The sequence below is a fragment of the Neofelis nebulosa genome, chromosome 12 (assembly GCF_028018385.1).
Source record: "Neofelis nebulosa isolate mNeoNeb1 chromosome 12, mNeoNeb1.pri, whole genome shotgun sequence".
In the NCBI taxonomy this organism is placed as follows: Eukaryota; Metazoa; Chordata; class Mammalia; order Carnivora; family Felidae; genus Neofelis; species Neofelis nebulosa.
In genome coordinates this window covers 658,141-674,395 of record NC_080793.1, presented here as the reverse complement: position 1 = coordinate 674,395, position 16,255 = coordinate 658,141, and the positions used below count along the sequence as shown (strand labels likewise).

General features: G+C 61.1%; 3 protein-coding genes across 7 annotated transcripts; 2 read left to right on the top strand and 1 right to left on the bottom strand.

Moving 5' to 3' along the window:
• The first annotated feature begins 3,659 nt into the window (after positions 1-3,659).
• TUBB4B (tubulin beta 4B class IVb) lies at positions 3,660-6,117 on the top strand. The gene is made up of 4 exons (XM_058693436.1): positions 3,660-3,804; positions 4,083-4,191; positions 4,283-4,393; positions 4,903-6,117. Exons 1-4 carry the CDS (start codon positions 3,748-3,750, stop codon positions 5,961-5,963), a joined length of 1,338 nt encoding a protein of 445 aa, XP_058549419.1. The 5' UTR covers positions 3,660-3,747; the 3' UTR covers positions 5,964-6,117.
• Positions 5,988-12,415, bottom strand: CIMIP2A (ciliary microtubule inner protein 2A). 3 transcript variants are annotated; one of them, XM_058693442.1, is made up of 8 exons: positions 12,308-12,415; positions 10,265-10,390; positions 8,018-8,232; positions 7,671-7,936; positions 7,457-7,583; positions 7,025-7,119; positions 6,546-6,663; positions 5,988-6,198 (listed from the first exon to the last, which is right to left on the bottom strand). In XM_058693442.1, the coding sequence occupies exons 2-8, from the start codon at positions 10,318-10,320 to the stop codon at positions 6,110-6,112; spliced, it is 966 nt and encodes a 321-aa protein (XP_058549425.1). In that variant the 5' UTR covers positions 10,321-10,390; positions 12,308-12,415; the 3' UTR covers positions 5,988-6,109. The 3 variants fall into 3 exon arrangements, with proteins under 3 accessions (XP_058549425.1, XP_058549427.1, XP_058549426.1); XM_058693444.1 differs by lacking the exons at positions 6,546-6,663; positions 12,308-12,415 and having other exon boundaries at positions 10,265-10,377; XM_058693443.1 differs by lacking the exons at positions 5,988-6,198; positions 6,546-6,663; positions 12,308-12,415 and adding an exon at positions 6,721-6,798 and having other exon boundaries at positions 10,265-10,377.
• On the top strand, positions 10,885-15,144 carry STPG3 (sperm-tail PG-rich repeat containing 3). 3 transcript variants are annotated; one of them, XM_058693440.1, is made up of 6 exons: positions 10,885-10,985; positions 11,760-11,892; positions 13,152-13,309; positions 13,427-13,561; positions 13,667-13,755; positions 14,368-15,144. In XM_058693440.1, the coding sequence occupies exons 3-6, from the start codon at positions 13,207-13,209 to the stop codon at positions 14,917-14,919; spliced, it is 879 nt and encodes a 292-aa protein (XP_058549423.1). In that variant the 5' UTR covers positions 10,885-10,985; positions 11,760-11,892; positions 13,152-13,206; the 3' UTR covers positions 14,920-15,144. The 3 variants fall into 3 exon arrangements, with proteins under 3 accessions (XP_058549423.1, XP_058549421.1, XP_058549422.1); XM_058693439.1 differs by lacking the exons at positions 10,885-10,985; positions 11,760-11,892 and adding an exon at positions 12,886-13,040 and having other exon boundaries at positions 14,368-14,668; positions 14,786-15,144; XM_058693438.1 differs by lacking the exons at positions 10,885-10,985; positions 11,760-11,892 and adding an exon at positions 12,885-13,040.
• Positions 15,145-16,255: the final 1,111 nt, after the last annotated feature.

The following is a 16,255-nucleotide window of genomic DNA, read 5'->3' as shown; positions in this document are numbered from 1 at the left end:
AGGGAGCGAGGAGGGCAGTGTGAGGACCAGGAGGCCCCAGGCTGCCCCTGTCCCTCTCTCTCTCAGATGGGTGGGGTGCAGGGCAGTGTCCGGGTGAGACACAGGGCTGTCTTGGGCCCAGCAGAGCAGGCACTCGGCACCTCCCAGGAAGCAGGTCCTGCCCCTAGAGCCACCTGCACCTGGAGCCCATGCCTCCCCAAGCCCCTCGGCTGTGAGGTGGGCGAAGTTCAGGTGAGGGGGTGAGGCTGAGCGATGTCCACCCACCTGAGGGTGCACCCCCCACCCGGGCTCCGGCTTGCCCCTGCCCCTCCCTGCGGCAGGGGCGTGGCCCACTTCCACCCTGTAAGGCTTGTCTGCCTGCCAGCCAGTAAGCTGACTCCAGGGAGTCAGGGCCTCCCTGCTCCCATCCCAGGGCTTCCTACAGCACCTCTCTCACCTCCCCACCCCTGCCCAAAACAACGAAAGCTTCTTAGGTAGAATTACATCTGTCGCCCAGAATCACGCATCGAGGGGCACATGCCCACCTCCATCAGAAGTGGAGATGACCCTGGGCAGGGGCCTGGGTTGCCCAGTTCTTAGTATGCTGCTGTGGTCATCACCTCCTCCTTGTCCAGGGAATGCTGCCCGCTGGGGGAGGCACCTCTTTCCCAGGCCCTCTGGGTCTGCCTACCGGGACCCAGTGTGGGAAGAGGTCTGAATGGCCACGAAGAGGAGGCCTGAGGAGTCCCGGGTCACTTCTTGCCCTTGGTCCCGCCTTTCCACTCCCCCTCAGAACTCCCAGCCCTCCCCATGTCCTCTCAGCTCTCGGTCCCCTCATTCCCCATGTCTCCTGTCCCCCCCCCCCCCCCCAAGATCCCAGGCCTCCTAAGCCTGAAGTTCACTGCCCACTGAGGGAGGTAGCTACTTGTTCTGGGGCTCATGGGATCAAGACCCCCGCAGCAGGCTCATCCATGACAGCTTGGTTCCCTCCGATTTCAGTGACCTCAGGACGCTCCTGGTGGTGGACATCAGCCTCAAGGTTCCTCTGATGAAAGTTCCCAGAGGTGGGGCTGGGCCTGGCTAGTTCCCTGGGGAGATTGGGGTGGTGGTGGTGGTGGTGGTGGTGGTGGGAGCTTTCTGTCCCCACTGTGGGGACACAGAGAGAGGGGAAGAAAGTACCCCATGGATCCCTCCTTCCGGGGCGGGTGAGGCCGCCCACAAAGGCTGACTGCAGGTCCTTTGAGGCCGTGAAGGACTGTCTGCCTGCTGCCCCTGCCCGGCGGTAACGCACCCTCCCGCTGGGACCATGGCCACGAGTAAACAGAGCCTTCGTTTGTGGATGCCTCCAACAGCTGCAGGCTGGGGCGGGAGGGGCAGGCGCCCAGCACTCCCACGGCCCCTGCCCAGGCTTCCCAGCACGTCTGGCCCTCTCTGCCCTGCATGGCTCCCGGCCACGGACCCCCACGGGGCCCAGGCCCCCGGGGCTGGCCCTGCTGCCCCACTAAGGCCCATCTCTGGACACTGTGGCAGGAACTGCTTTGGCTCAGGGTGGGGATCTGCAGGGCCTCCGCCAGCCAGCCCAGTGCAGCAGCAGCCACCTTGGTTCTTGGGCTCAAGCCTGAGAGCCACAGGGAGACTTGTGCTGTCTTGTTCCCAGTGTCCATCTCACGGGGACAATGCGAAGGGCGAGGCGGACAAGCTGGTGTCTCAGAGCTCGGAGGCTCACACCTGGGCAGAAACACAGCCTCTGTTCCATCACCCATATGAAGCGGAGGTGCCACACTGAACTGTGGGCACGGGCCTTTTCCAGAAAGTGGGGATGTCAGGCCATACACCCTGGGGGAGGGCGATGAGAAGAGGCTTTGACAGACACCTCAAAGAGCAACCTCCCCAGGGCTTTGTACCAGGGCTTTGTACCACCCGCTGGCTCATGGAGGGGGGGGGGGTGGGGGTGGGGGGGGGTGGGGGGGTGGGGGGGGTGGGGGGTGGGGGGAGACATCTGAGCTTCTCTCTTTCTCACCCGATTTGTGGGTTTATGACTGCCACAGAGCCGGGCCTTGCCGACTGCTGCTTGGCCAGCTGAGTTACTTTGCGGGGCACTGTGAGGAAACCGGGATGCCAGGCAGTGACCCTGTGGACCCTGTGCACAGCACCTGCTGGGGGCGGGGTGGGGAGGGAGACCCGTGAGCAACAAAAGCTAGGTCCACCTTCCCGGCAGGTATGTGGGGGAGGGGGCTGGTTCCCCAGGCCCCGCTGGGACTGACTGCTGACTCACCCTCCAGGCCAGGACCGCAATCCGGAGGAGCCCAGCTGCAGACCGCTCTCCAGGGGATGAAAATGCTAACCTCTGTGCCAGCATGCTGCTCGTCTCAACAATTTCATCCACAGTTCAGTTTCGGGCGTCGCATTCCATAATATGTTAAGGTCGCGCGTATGCCATAGTAACGCGGTATCGCATACCGTACGGTGTTATCCAAAGAGAGTGCGTTCTCCTTACAGAACATAACCAGGTATTGCCCCCCAACACCTCTGGGTCGGGAGACAAAGGAAGTAGGAAGTTCCCTGAGAAAACCAGAATCTAGGGAGGCTCCAGTGGCCACAGCAAGGGAGACAGTTCAAGGCTGACCAAAGAGTGTGATTCAGTTGTTTTAAAATGTTACAAAAACGTACGCAAATGCAGTTTTTAAAACGACTGATTAAAAACGCGACCATATGTAATTTAACTGTTTTTTCCTTCACAAACTACAGAAAAAGTAAACGCATTTGTCAAGCCCAGGTATGGTGGGGGGGGGGGGGGGGAGCGGGGACCGAGCGCCCGGAGATCGGGGGCCCGCCCTCGTCTCCACGCAGCTCTGTGCGCCCCTGGGGCCGAGGCACCAGGCGACCGGCGCGGGGCCAACTAGTCTCCACAACAAGTGCGCGCCGCGGCCAGGCAGGCCCCCGCCCTTCTCTCCCCTCCCCAGGCCCCGGGGCCGAGGCCCCACGTGCTCCCTCACCTGACCGCGACCGGAGCGGGCGTTGGGCCCGAGGAGGGCAGCCCGGGACCGCCAGGCCTCGCCCACACGCTCGTCCCGGCGCCGCCCCCGCCCCCGCCCCCTCGTTTCGTTCCCCGGGGTCCTAGGCAGCCGTGCCGGAGAAGGCGCTCTGCTGGCCCGGCCCGCGCGCTCGCCCCCCGGGGCTGCAGTCTCCTGCACGTGTGCGCGCGCGGCCCGCAAGGGCACAGCCCTACGCCGCCGCCCCACCTGCGTTTCCCGGGGCGCGGACCGCGGACTGCGCCCACCCCTCGGCCCGTCCGGCCGGCCCTCCCTGGGGCGATGAGTCCCAGCCCGCGCCCGCAGCCCGCCCCCGGAGCCCGCCCCGCCCGCGCGCGTCCCCGCGGCACTGCGGCGGTTACCAGGACGCTGGCCCTAGGTCGGCGTACTCTCCGGAGCCAGCCAATGAGAAGACAAATCAATCATTTGAAACACCCAATGGCCAGAGTACTGCAGCGCGAGCGAGGGGTTTTTGATAGGGAGAGCAGAGACCGAGGCTGACCAATGAAGAGCGAACGGCGGTGGGAAGGTGGGTGTTAGGCGGTCGGATTGACGGGAAACACAGCCAGTCAAACCAGGATGTTTGCCAGCCTCGTTCTCGCGGCCCAATACGAGGCTGGCGGAGGCGGGTGCGACGGATATATAAGCGTTGGCGGAGCGTCGGTTGTAGCACTCTGCGCGCCCGTTCTTCGGCTCTTGCGTCCGTCCTTCCGCCCGCGCCGCCGCCGCCGCCGCCATGAGGGAGATCGTGCACCTGCAGGCCGGCCAGTGCGGCAACCAGATCGGCGCTAAGGTGGGTAGTGGGGCGCACGGGTCCCGGCGCGGGTCTCCCGGGCGGGTGGGCGGGCGGCGGAAAAGATGGCGGCAGCGGGCCGGTGGGCGGACGGCGACCCGCATTGCGGCCCGGCACAGGGTCGGGGCCGGGGCGGCGGCGCTGGTCCCCGGGGACGGATCTGGAGGCGGCCGCGGGGTGGCGGGGGAGGGGAGGGCCGCGCCCATCCGGGGCGGGGCCGACTCCGGGCCCCGCCGGCGTGACTCAGCCTCGGCCCGGCCCGCCGGCGTCTCTCGCAGTTCTGGGAGGTGATCAGTGACGAGCATGGCATCGATCCTACCGGCACTTACCACGGCGATAGCGACCTGCAGTTGGAGCGGATCAACGTGTACTACAACGAGGCCACCGGTGAGACACCACGCCCCTTTCCTAACTCCTTCCTGCCTCCCCCGCGGCCCTTCTCTCGCTGACGTTCTCTTACCCTTCCCCCCCGTCCCAGGTGGCAAGTATGTGCCCCGAGCTGTGCTCGTGGACCTGGAACCGGGCACCATGGATTCCGTGCGCTCGGGACCCTTCGGTCAAATCTTCAGGCCAGACAACTTCGTTTTCGGTGAGCCGCGGTAGGGGCTGGGCGGCTCAAAGGTCAAGGGGTGCCCAAGGTCACCGCCGTCGGTACCGCAGAGCTGAGATCCTGATCCATTCTGCCCCCTGAGCAGACGCTAGCGTCCGTGGACACCTTCCTCCTCTCCCTGGAGTCAATCTCCTCGTAAAGCGGCTTTGGGAGGGAGGCCCAGCTGTCCACCCGCAGGGAAGGAGTCAGCAGATGTAATCTTTCTGCTACAAACGTTGAATTGCAGGCAATGGAAGCTGTGTTTGCAGCTCATCTGTCCTTGAGAATTGGCAGGGGCCGCCTGTGGGAGGGGATGGCTTATTGTTAAGCCATCTTGGCTTGATTCCTAACTTAATTTTTAATCGGGCAGGCTCTTAACCTTCTGGCTTGGGGGTCCATTTCCTCTACCTGCAGGTTGAGTTCACACCATGTTATTTGGGGTTTTTTTGGCATGGGTGACCAGTGGGGACCACATGCCCGGCAAAGAGTGACTGGCTGCCTTCTTACAGGTCAGAGTGGTGCCGGGAATAACTGGGCCAAGGGGCACTACACGGAAGGTGCAGAGCTGGTCGACTCCGTCTTGGATGTCGTGAGGAAGGAGGCCGAGAGCTGTGACTGCCTGCAGGGCTTCCAGCTGACCCACTCCCTGGGCGGGGGCACCGGGTCTGGGATGGGTACCCTCCTCATCAGCAAGATCCGGGAGGAGTACCCCGACAGGATCATGAACACGTTCAGTGTGGTGCCCTCGCCCAAGGTGTCGGACACGGTGGTGGAGCCTTATAACGCCACCCTCTCGGTCCATCAGCTCGTAGAGAACACAGACGAAACCTATTGCATTGATAACGAGGCCCTCTATGACATCTGCTTCAGAACCCTAAAACTGACCACTCCTACCTATGGGGACCTCAACCACCTGGTGTCAGCCACCATGAGCGGGGTTACCACCTGCCTGCGCTTTCCCGGCCAGCTCAATGCTGACCTGCGCAAGCTGGCTGTCAACATGGTCCCCTTCCCCCGCCTGCATTTCTTCATGCCCGGCTTCGCCCCACTGACCAGCCGAGGCAGCCAACAGTACCGGGCCCTGACGGTGCCCGAGCTCACCCAGCAGATGTTCGATGCGAAGAACATGATGGCTGCCTGTGACCCCCGCCACGGCCGCTACCTGACCGTGGCCGCAGTGTTCAGGGGTCGCATGTCCATGAAGGAGGTGGACGAGCAGATGCTGAACGTCCAAAACAAGAACAGCAGCTACTTCGTCGAGTGGATCCCCAACAACGTGAAGACCGCCGTCTGTGACATCCCGCCCCGGGGGCTGAAAATGTCTGCCACCTTCATCGGCAACAGCACGGCCATCCAGGAGCTGTTCAAGCGCATCTCTGAGCAGTTCACGGCCATGTTCCGGCGCAAGGCCTTCCTGCACTGGTACACGGGCGAGGGCATGGACGAGATGGAGTTCACCGAGGCCGAGAGCAACATGAACGACCTGGTGTCCGAGTACCAGCAGTACCAGGACGCCACGGCCGAGGAGGAGGGCGAGTTTGAGGAGGAGGCAGAGGAAGAGGTGGCCTAGAGCTGACACCCGGTAAAGCACGCGGAAGCTGTGTGAACTCTTTATTCGCTCACGGTCTGTTCTCTGATAGCCATGTCTCTGTGTGCACTTGCTCTTTTCCTTGTCTTGACGTCACATGCTGTACAGACGCCACCATTAAAGCATTTTCATAGTGTCTGGTCTCGCCTCTCCAGTTCCTTCTGATAGGCTTTGCGGGTGCTGTTGCCAAACGTCATTGCGTAGTTGTCTTGCATGGCTGCAAGGGGAACACCGCAGCTGAGCCCCAGCCTTGCCCACACCCAGGAAGGGCATTCAGAGGGCTACCCTGGGCACCTGCCTCCTGAAGATGGGCCTGGCCTGTCCACACTGAACCTCTGGAGGACCAGCGTGGTCTGGAAGCAGCCAGCCTCTGGCTTTGAGTAAGGGGCTGAGCCCTTTCCACGCCAGGGGGGATATGAACCCTGGGATCGTACCGCTGGCTCTGTGCCAGTGGTACAGCGTGGGTAGGGGACCCCAGTCACCCAACTCCTTCCTGGAGCAGCCTGGTCACTCTGCCCTTGTTGAGCAAGTCGGGGGGGGGGGGGGTGTCTGTTGTGTACTCACATGGTATAAACCCCATGTAGAAAGGTATCAGGCCCTTGCTGTTATAGATGGTGTTGCTGGGCCAGTGTGTTCTGGGCAGCCTTTCACCCAGGGCACAGATGGGATTTTTGATCAGGAACTGTGGAAACAGGCAGGTGCTGACGTGCTGCCTTCACCAACCAGTAAGTGCGACGGGTAATGGAGGCTGGGCTGGTGATTTGAGAAGTGGCTAATGCTCCCAAGGTCTCTTCTGCCCTGCCTTCTCCCCACAATGCTGGGGAGTAGTGAGCCTAGGTCTGGTCAGAAGCATGAGGGGGAGCAGCCTCTTTGGGCCAGGCAGTCCCCCCTCCCCAGGCCTCTGAGGAAGCCTGCCCTCCACAGCCCCCTCTGGGGAAGCCGGCTGAGCCTTGGCCATGCTCCTGCCTCCCGGGAGGTGTGGACACCACCTTGCGGGCCATGATGGGCATTTGGGAGCAGGCCCAGAGATGACGTCCTCGTACCTGATTCTTGTCAAACTCGTCCATAGCCTGTGTGACACCATCGCAGTAATTCACCCCCATCACCCAGGCAAAGCGAGGGACAAAGCCAGCATAGCCTAGGGGATGGAGTCATCAGGGTCCTGCCCCAGGTCCCCTCCACCTTTCTCTGGGCGTTCCCACCTGTCCCCAGGTATGTCAGGGAAGTCTGTTGGGGCTCCTTCCCTAAACGTCAGTTTCCCGTTGGGGCCGGGCGGCAGTGGGTGGGCTGGAGCATCCCACCTTGGGAGAGGCTGGGCTCTAGGAAACCGCTGTCAGGGCAGGAGCATGGGTGGGGGCAGACCCACCGGCAGCCCTCCTCACTTGCTCCCCCTCATCCTGCCTGGGCTCCTTAGAGCCTTGTTGGGGGGTGGGGCGGGGCGGGAGGGTGCTCGCACCCAGGCCCTGGGCACCCACCTGAGATGGCTTTGCGTTGGATCAGGTTGGGGTGGTCCAGCTGGGGCAGCCTGTGAAACCTGCCCACATCTAATGTCTCCTGCTGGTGGGCTGGGGGTGGGTGTTCATCCCTCCTGCAGTGGTATAGCTGGGATGGGAGGGGGGCAAGTCACTGCCTCAGCCCCACCTGGGTCTGGCAGGGGTGAGGCTTGATCCCAGCACATCTCCCAGTTACCTGGGCCCGCTCAGGGGCCTCGTGGACAGGGGTGGTGCTCTTCCAGCCTTCCTCACCGTATGCCAGCCGCAGGCCTGGGTGTCCAAAGTCTCTGGAGTCCCCCTTCCTGCCTGGTGGGCATGGAGGGTAAGGGGGGTAGGGCATGAAGCCTGCAGGCCGCAGGACCTGCCTGGATACATTCTCTGCCCCCGACGGCCCCTCCTGGGCATTCACCTCCTGGGGTGGGAACCGGCCCAGGATCTCAAAGTTCTTGTAGGGCTTCAGACCTATATGGATAGGGTGAGTGTGAGTGATGGCACCCAGGAGGGTGGGCCTGGGACAGGCAAGACTGGTGGCGGAGGGCTCACCGGTGTAGTGGGGGATGTAGGGCTCAGTCAGGTCGCGGCAGGGGATCAAAGGTGGCTTGGACTTGCTGAAGTCCTCGATGAACTTGGGCTTGGATATGGGGGACAACACCGAGCAGGGGCTCTTCCTCACGCCGGGGTCTGTGAGCAGCTGCGCTGTGGTGCGCCCGTAGGTGTTCCCCACCTGGTAGCGCAGCTGCGGATAGAAGCCGGCATAGCTGCGGAGGGAGGAGGAGGAGGGCCAGTGGGCAAGGGCAGGGCCCTTGTGACAGGGTGTGGATCCAGCCTGCCGGCCACAGGCAAAGGTACCTGACCTCACAGAATGGGAATCTCAGTAGCAGCTGCTTTCAGGGGCTCTTGAGGCTTGGATGGGCGGCACAGGCCAAGAACTGACAATAGGTCTGCCCCACCGGTGAGACGCAGTCCTATCACCACCAGACTGCCATCCACTCTCTACCCAGCCACCCACGAACAAGGAGCTTAAAGATGAGGGAACGGGAAGGGGTTGGGGGGGGGGGGCGCCTGGGTGGCTCAGTCGGTTAAGCGTCTGACTTCGGTTCGGGTCATGATCTCAAGGTTTGTGAGTTCTTTCGCATCGGGCTCTGTGCTGACAGCTCGGAGTCTGGAGCCTGCTTCGGATTCTGTGTCTCCCTCTATCTCTGCCCTTCCCACACTCACACACTCACTCTCTCTCTCTCTCTCTCTCTCAAAAATAAATAAACATTAAAAAAAAAAAAAAAAGATGAAGGAACGGGGGATTCTGCCCCTTTGAAGCATTTACAGGGATGGTGACAGGTCCCAGAACCAGACTGAGGCACAGCCCAGTCTACACAGTGTGGTATCCCGGGAAGGCATCACTGACTTTGGCCCCCCGGGAGGCCAGTAGCCAACTGTATGGAGCCAGGATTTGAAAAGCAGGTGGGAGGGCTGCTGGTAGGAGGTAACGGCTGGGCTGAGTGTCCTTGAGAGATAGGAGTAGTGCTGGCATTGCAGTGCAGGTCCCGAATGGGGGTAGCGGTGGGGCCTGTATGATCACCCAAGGAAGGCAAATTGTTTTCTTTCAAAAAATTGTCAAAGGTGTGGGGGCGCCTGGGTGGCTCAGTCGGTTGAGCGCCCGACTTCGGCTCGGGTCATGATCTCACGGTTTGTGGGTTCGAGCCCCACACTGGGCTCTGTGCTGACAGCTCGGCGCCTGGAGCCTGCTTCCAATTTTGTATCTCCCTCACTCTCTACCCCTCCCCTGCTCATGCTCTGTCTCTCAAAAATAAATAAATGTTTCAAAAGTGTTTTTAAAAACTGTCAAAGTGAATGCAGAATTGCTAGTTTGAGAGATAAGCAGGACTGAGGCAAGAAGGGTAAGAGCCCTCTTCTGTATCACCTGGCCTGATGTTTGCCCAGAACCATTGTGGAAAGTCGGGTCTGACTCCTTTCTGGATTCTTTTCTTTTCTCTCTTCTCTTCTCTTCTCTTCTCTTCTCTTCTCTTCTCTTCTCTTCTCTTCTCTTCTCTTCTCTTCTCTTCTCTTCTCTCCTCTCCTCTCCTCTCCTCTCCTCTCCTCTCCTCTCCTCTCCTTTTTCTTCTCCTTTTTAATGTTTGTTTATTTTTGAGACAGCACAAGCAGGGGAGGGGCAGAGAGAGGGGGACAGAGGATCTGAAGTGGGCTTTTTGCTGACAGCAGAGAGCCCAATGTGGGGCTTGAACTCACTCAACTGATTGAGCCACCCAGGTGTCCCAGACTTTTTTCTTTCCCGTGGATGTGTGCGTGTGTGTGCGTGTGTGTGTGTGTGTATGCGCGTGTGTGTAGGTGTGCACATATATTCCAGAGAGGGCTTACTTTTACTTTCGTTTTTACCTTGGGGGTACCGAGTAAGGCAGCCTGACAGCCTGGCCGGTCAGTTTACTCCGGATGCTTATGTCTTTCTAACATGCAGCATTCTATGGAGTGAGCGTCCGGAGTTTGTTCGGCCAGCCTCTGCCAGCTGCTGGGCCGTGCCCAGTTTTCTGCTCTTAACAGACCTGTTGGCCATCTGGTGGGGCTCTCAGCACAGTGCTAGAGGGGAGGGGAGGCCTGCGCCCCTGGCAGCCCCGCCCTACCACTCCTGCCCCAGGCCTCTCGGGGGCCCTCGGGCTTCGTCCCCACTCCCTGGAGACCAGCTTCTGTGCCGTCTTCACAGGTGGCCTTGAGCCCTTCCCCTGCTGCCCTCCCCCATCCTCTGCAGACCCCAGACTCCCCCGGGGCTCCAGCACTTACCCAGGGATATAGTGAGGTTCTGGCGTGAAGAGGTTGTGTTTCTGAGTAGCTGTCATCTTGCCTCAATAGCGCCTTTGATGGCTCCAGCCCCTTTCAGTGTCTGACTCCCTTCCCTGAGAGGAGTCCCTGTTGCCCGGAAACCATTGTGAAGAGGCCTGCCCCTGTTGGGCCCTACCTGGGCCGGGCCCTTCCTTAACCCTGTGAGTGCTCCCATCTTACAGGCGGGACGCCTAGGCCCAGACAAGCAACAGGCTAAGGAGGTGTCACACTGAGGTTCCCTGGGCTCACAGAATTGGGACAGCTGTCTTGGGCCTGTCAGGAAGTGTGGGGCGGAATGAGGCCTGGACTCTTGCTGCCCCCAGGAGGCCAGCAGCCAGCTGAAAAGTAGCTTCCCCACCCAAGCCCACTCCTGAGACCAGAGGCTCTGGAAGCTTCACGGGCATCGTGGGAAGCCTCGTCCGGGGGTTTCTGAGCTTCAGAGCTGTTGCGACTCTGTCCTGGAGAGCCTTTCCCCTGGAACTGGGCACTGTCTTCCATTTTAAACAATTCCTGATGTGATTTTATTTTGTTGTATAGGAATGACTTTCCAACTATAAAAACAAAGGAAGGTACCAACCAAAGAAGAAATCAGCAGATTCTAGTACCTGTTGAAAAAAAAAAATACTCAAAGGCAGACTACGAATTGGGAACAAAGATTGCAACGAGTGTTGTGGACAGACATGTACGAGTATAGAAACTTTATAAAACAAAGACAAGAAAAATTAGTGCAATGATAGAAAAATGCCCATGTAATGAACATCTTAAGACCCCAGAGTCTATACACAGAAGACTGACCCTGAAATAAACACTGCTGAGGTCTGATGTTGGAGGTCTTTGATGCTCATTGCCAGCAAGGTCCCAGGCACTGTCCAGACAGCACCTGGAATACTTATCACATCCATACAAGACACTACGATCTTTGCCGGGGCGCTTCCACTCGTAGGAATCTATCTACTCCAAGGAATGACTGACTGAGCTGAAGACATCTGTGCTGTGTCACCCATCACAGTAACAGGTGTTACAGGGAGCAGTCAGAACTAACCTAAATGTTCAGTGCTTTGTTAATAAAGCTCCACCTACAGCCACTGTCAATTATGCTCTCAGAGAACACTGTACAAGGGAAGGGCCCTGAGCACAGGTTGTGAGCCCCTTACCCTAAGGAAACACATGTTTCCTCAAGCAAGTCTCCATTTGTCCGTCTGTCCCTCCATCCGGAGCACCTCTGGAGGCCAGGGCAGGGTCAGTGCTGGATGGAAGGGTTCAGGAGAGAAAGAGACTGGGTCTAGGTAGGGTGGGCCTGGAGGATAAGATGTTCCTGACTGGGCCCTGTCTGCACCGATTAGGTCAAGAACAGGGCTGGGGCTGACAGGCTGGTCAGTTGCAGAGGGGACAGCAAGGGCCATGGTGCCCAAGCAGGCTCGCCCTCATTTGGGCTTATTGTTCCTTTGCATTTCAGCCTGAGCAGCCCCATTCATCTGTGACACCTGACAGCCTCTGTGCTCCTAAGCGGAAGACGGGCCCCCACATCTCCATACTGCCTGGCACCCGCGTAGCCACCAGGCAGCTCCAGTCCCAAGACAGCCTCTACGGTCAGCATGGTTCACCCAGGCCCACCTGCCATTACTTTTTTTTTTTTTTTTTTTAATTTTTTTTTTCAACGTTTTTCATTTATTTTTTGGGACAGAGAGAGACAGAGCATGAACGGGGGAGGGTCAGAGAGAGAGGGAGACACAGAATCGGAAACAGGCTCCAGGCTCTGAGCCATCAGCCCAGAGCCCGACGCGGGGCTCGAACTCACGGACCGCGAGATCGTGACCTGGCTGAAGTCGGACGCTTAACCGACTGCGCCACCCAGGCGTCCCTGCCATTACTTTTCTTTTTTGAGGCTGGGTTTCCAGTAGGAGCCCCTCCTCCTCCAGGGAGTTTCCCTGGATCCCTCCACCCTACCCCCCTACTGCCTCATTCTGGATGGCACTGCACAGCTGGGCATCCCATAGCACCCACCTCTCCTCATCCCTGTGCGGAGGCCTCGGTCCTCCCAGAAGCCCTGCTAAAGTGGACCCGGGCTCTCCAGGGGACCCACCATTCTATGAGAGGAGAGGGTTGGGATAAGAAGGGAGAAGAGAGGGGCGCCTGGGTGGCGCAGTCGGTTAAGCGTCCGACTTCAGCCAGGTCACGATCTCGCGGTCCGTGAGTTCGAGCCCCACGTCAGGCTCTGGGCTGATGGCTCGGAGCCTGGAGCCTGTTTCCGATTCTGTGTCTCCCTCTCTCTCTGCCCCTCCCCCGTTCATGCTCTGTCTCTCTCTGTCCAAAAATAAATAAAAAACGTTGAAAAAAAAAATTTAAAAAAAAAAAGAAAAAAAAAAAGAAGGGAGAAGAGAGGAAATGAGGCCAAGCCAGGAGGCACTGGGGCCGACTAGGGGTCCTCCTGGCCAAGGCTGACACCAGGGTGACCCACCTGGCAGGCCAGGGCCCCTCTGAGGGGCCCACTGGGGCAGTCCCTCCAGGGCTGGGCAGTGTTCCTTCTCCAGGGAGTCCCTGGCAATGGAGGCCGGGGGTGCCCATTGACTGGCCAGTGAGGTCACAGAGCTCTGAGGTGTCCCTGGGGAAGGGAGCAAGACACTTTGAGGATGAATTTTGACCAGAAGGCTGTGAAATTCCTGGCAAATTTTTACATCAATGGAGGCAAACACTGGACCCATGGCCCCCTGAGGCAGAAGACACTTGTGCCATACCAGTAACTTCCCAGGGAGCCGTGGGTGGGCTTGGGTGTGTGTGTGGGGGGGGAGCAGCCCAAATGCAGTGGCTGTTGGACTGGTTGGATGGTGCTTGTCTGTCTCCCTTATAGGCCCAAGGCCTGTGTCTTGTTGCTGGGCCCCCCACCAGGGGCCGCCTGGGAGGAGATGTGGACCCCTGGAGGGCAGGAGTTCCCACCTGGCCTCGGGATGCAAATGAGTCCCCCCCAGGAGCGTCCCCCTATCTGCACCCAGAACCTGAAGGAGCTGTGTGAGTAAGGGTCCTGGCTACCCCCTACCTCCGTCTGGTCTGGGGAGGGGGGCGGTGGGTGGGGGTGGGGGGGAGGCGCCTGTGGAGACTCTAGGCCCAGAGCTTGCTTCCTGCCAGTACCGGAGCGGCGCCCACCCATCGTGACCCACCTGCAGATCCCCGGCCCCACCAAGTACCAGGTGCCCGATGCTTCAATACGCGAGTGCTCCCCACATCCCCACTTCAGCATCGGCCGCAAGCACTCCACCCGCGGTGCGTGGCCCCTCCCTGCGCCCCTCCACACCGCTCGCCCCCTACCCTGGGAGTGGGGCTCCGGCTACTAGCCTTCCCTTCCCAACCACGCTGCCGCTACTGCAGAGGGCGGTGGCCGCAGGGCGTGGCAGACAGCGTGGTTCCAGAGCGAAAGCCCCTTCACACAGAAAGTCGACTTTAACCAAGAGCAAAAGGTGGAGGGCCGGCAGGACAGGTCCTGTGGAGCGGGCTAGAAGATGGGGGCCTGAGAGGGGCGGGGCCTGGGGGCGTGTCGGAGGAGGAGCCTGTGGGGGCGCGGAAGGGGGGTCTGCGAGGGGCGGGGCTTCTGGGGCGGGGGCTGTGGGCGCGGGCCGGAGGAGGGGTCTGTGGGGCGGGATTGGCTGGTGGGGGCGAGGCCTGTGGAGAGCGGGCTGGAGGAGGGGCCTTTGGGGGCGGGGCTTGTAGGGCGGGCGGGAAGGGAGCCCGAGGGGGCGAGGCCTGTGGGGGCGGGTTGGAGGAGAGGCCTGCGGGGGCGGGGCCCGTGGGGGTGCGCGGAAGGGGCCTGGGAGGGGCGGGGCCTATGGGGAGGGGGCTGTGGGGGCGGGTTAGAGGAGGGGCCTGCGGGGCGGGAATGGGCTGGTGGGGGCGAGGCCTGTGGAGGGCGGGCTGGAGGAGGGGCCTTTGGGGGCGGGGCTTGTGGGGCGGGCGGGAAGGGGGCCCGAGGGGGCGAGGCCTGTGGGGGAGGGTTGGAGGAGAAGCCTGAGGGGGCGTGGATAGGGGACCTGTGGGAGGGTGGGAGGGGCCTGCAGCAGCCTCTTTCCCCTCAGTGGCCATCGCCCGCGGACTATCAACCACTCAACCGGCCCGCCTGCCCGGCCTTCAGCTTTGGGGGCCGCCGCCCCGCCTCCAAGACAGTTGAGGCCCGCTCCCGGCCGGGGCTGCTGCGGGCCGGGGGTGCGGGTTACCGTGCCCAGCCCCGGCTCCAGGCCCCTCCTCCGGCCCCGGGGGGCGAGAAGCGCCCAGGCCCCAACACCTACGACATCTCTCCTGGGTGCCGGCTGCAGAGCCACCGCCCGCCCGCCTTCTCCATGAGCCGTTCACCTGCGTTCGCCTCCTGGATCAGCTCCTGTAAGGAGGCTTCTGATGACAGAGGCCAGGCCCTGGGAGCAGGACGGGGGACTCAGCCTGTGGGGAGCTGGGAGCTGGCACCGCAGCTTGGGTGGGGCTCCCGCCTTCTCTCCGCAGCCCACACTCCCGGCCCAGCTGCCTACCATGTGGAGGATTGCTATAACTCGCGCTTCCCCTCAGCACCTGGGGTGGTCATCCAGGGCGTGCGAAGACCCAAGCGCCATGACACAGGACCCTTCTGCACGCTGTAGCCCCTGCTGGGCTCAGCCGGCCGGCCGGTTATCCACGGAACCCTGGTCTCCCCGGGGGGGGGGGGGGGGGGGCGGGCAGCTTGGCCTTCTGACTCTCTGGGCACCTCTGATGCCCCCTCCTGGCCGGCCAATCCCTCTGTGAGCTGCGGACAGCAAGGAGGGCCCAGCTGGAAGCCCTCACCTGCCCACCCCCTTGCCACACAGAGATGCTGTTGGTTCTTTCCAGCTCTGTTGTGTCTTTCGTGAGCTGTCCCACGGATGTGGCCTGCTGCTGACCTGCCACGTTTGGCTTTCCTCAGCCAGGGTCTCCCTTTGCTTCCCCTTCAGTGCTCTCTTCTCTAGGGTGGGTGGGGTGCAGCCTGGGACTTCCTGGTGGGGGACGGGATGGGAGGGAGACCTGTGGGCAGTACAGGACACCCTCATCTAGCTGTGCTACCTGGCAGACTGGTGCAGCTGCCAGCCCACCCAAAGCCTGCCCAGCCACCAGGGAGGACCCAGGGGACCAGCTTGCCAGGGCCTGGCTCTACATCCTTCAGCTCCTGACCAAAGACCCTATGAACTCGCCTGGGGCTGTGCAGGCCACGCCACAGCCAACAGACTTCCTGGGCCTTCACTTGTTAGGGCCCTGCGCTTGCCCATGGCAGCAACCAGGGGTTGTCGCCAAGAGTGCCTCCCTCCAAGGGCCTCACTGCAGCCGGTGGTGACTGCACCAATTCCTCCAGGGATTCCCCCCTATGCCACCCAAGTCCTGGGCCAGAGCTTGACCCCTTCAAAAAGGCACTGCAACAGCTGCTCCTGTGGTGTGGACATCGCCCTATTCTGCAGGGGGGCCAAGGCCCAGGGGGTCTGAATGCAGCCCACCTGTGACCTCTTCTAGGGCTTGAGTGCCAGCACCCCTGGGAATCGGAGCAGTGGGACTGCGGATGGCCGTCCCAGGGCCCTGGGCTGACCAGCTCAGGCAGCAGGCAACAGAGACAGAGCTGTGAGAGTCCTGGTCTTGGGAACTTGGCTCAGGGGGCTCTGCTTGCTGCTGCGCCACTGGCAACCCCTAGTGCTCAAAGTCAGAAGTGGGACTAGCAGGAAGGATGGAGCAATCCCCTGTAGCTGGGCTGAGGAGGGAGGGCTTCCTGGAGGAAGCAGTAGAGGAATTAACTTTTAAAGATGATCAAGGGGCGCCTGGGTGGCCCAGTCGGTTGGGCGTCCGACTTCATCTCAGGTCACGATCCTGCGGGTTCATGGGTTCGAGCCCCACATCGGGCTCTGTGCTGACAACTCAGAGCCTGGAGCCTGTTTCAGATTCTGTGTCTCCCTCTCTCTGCCCCTACCTGGCTCACGC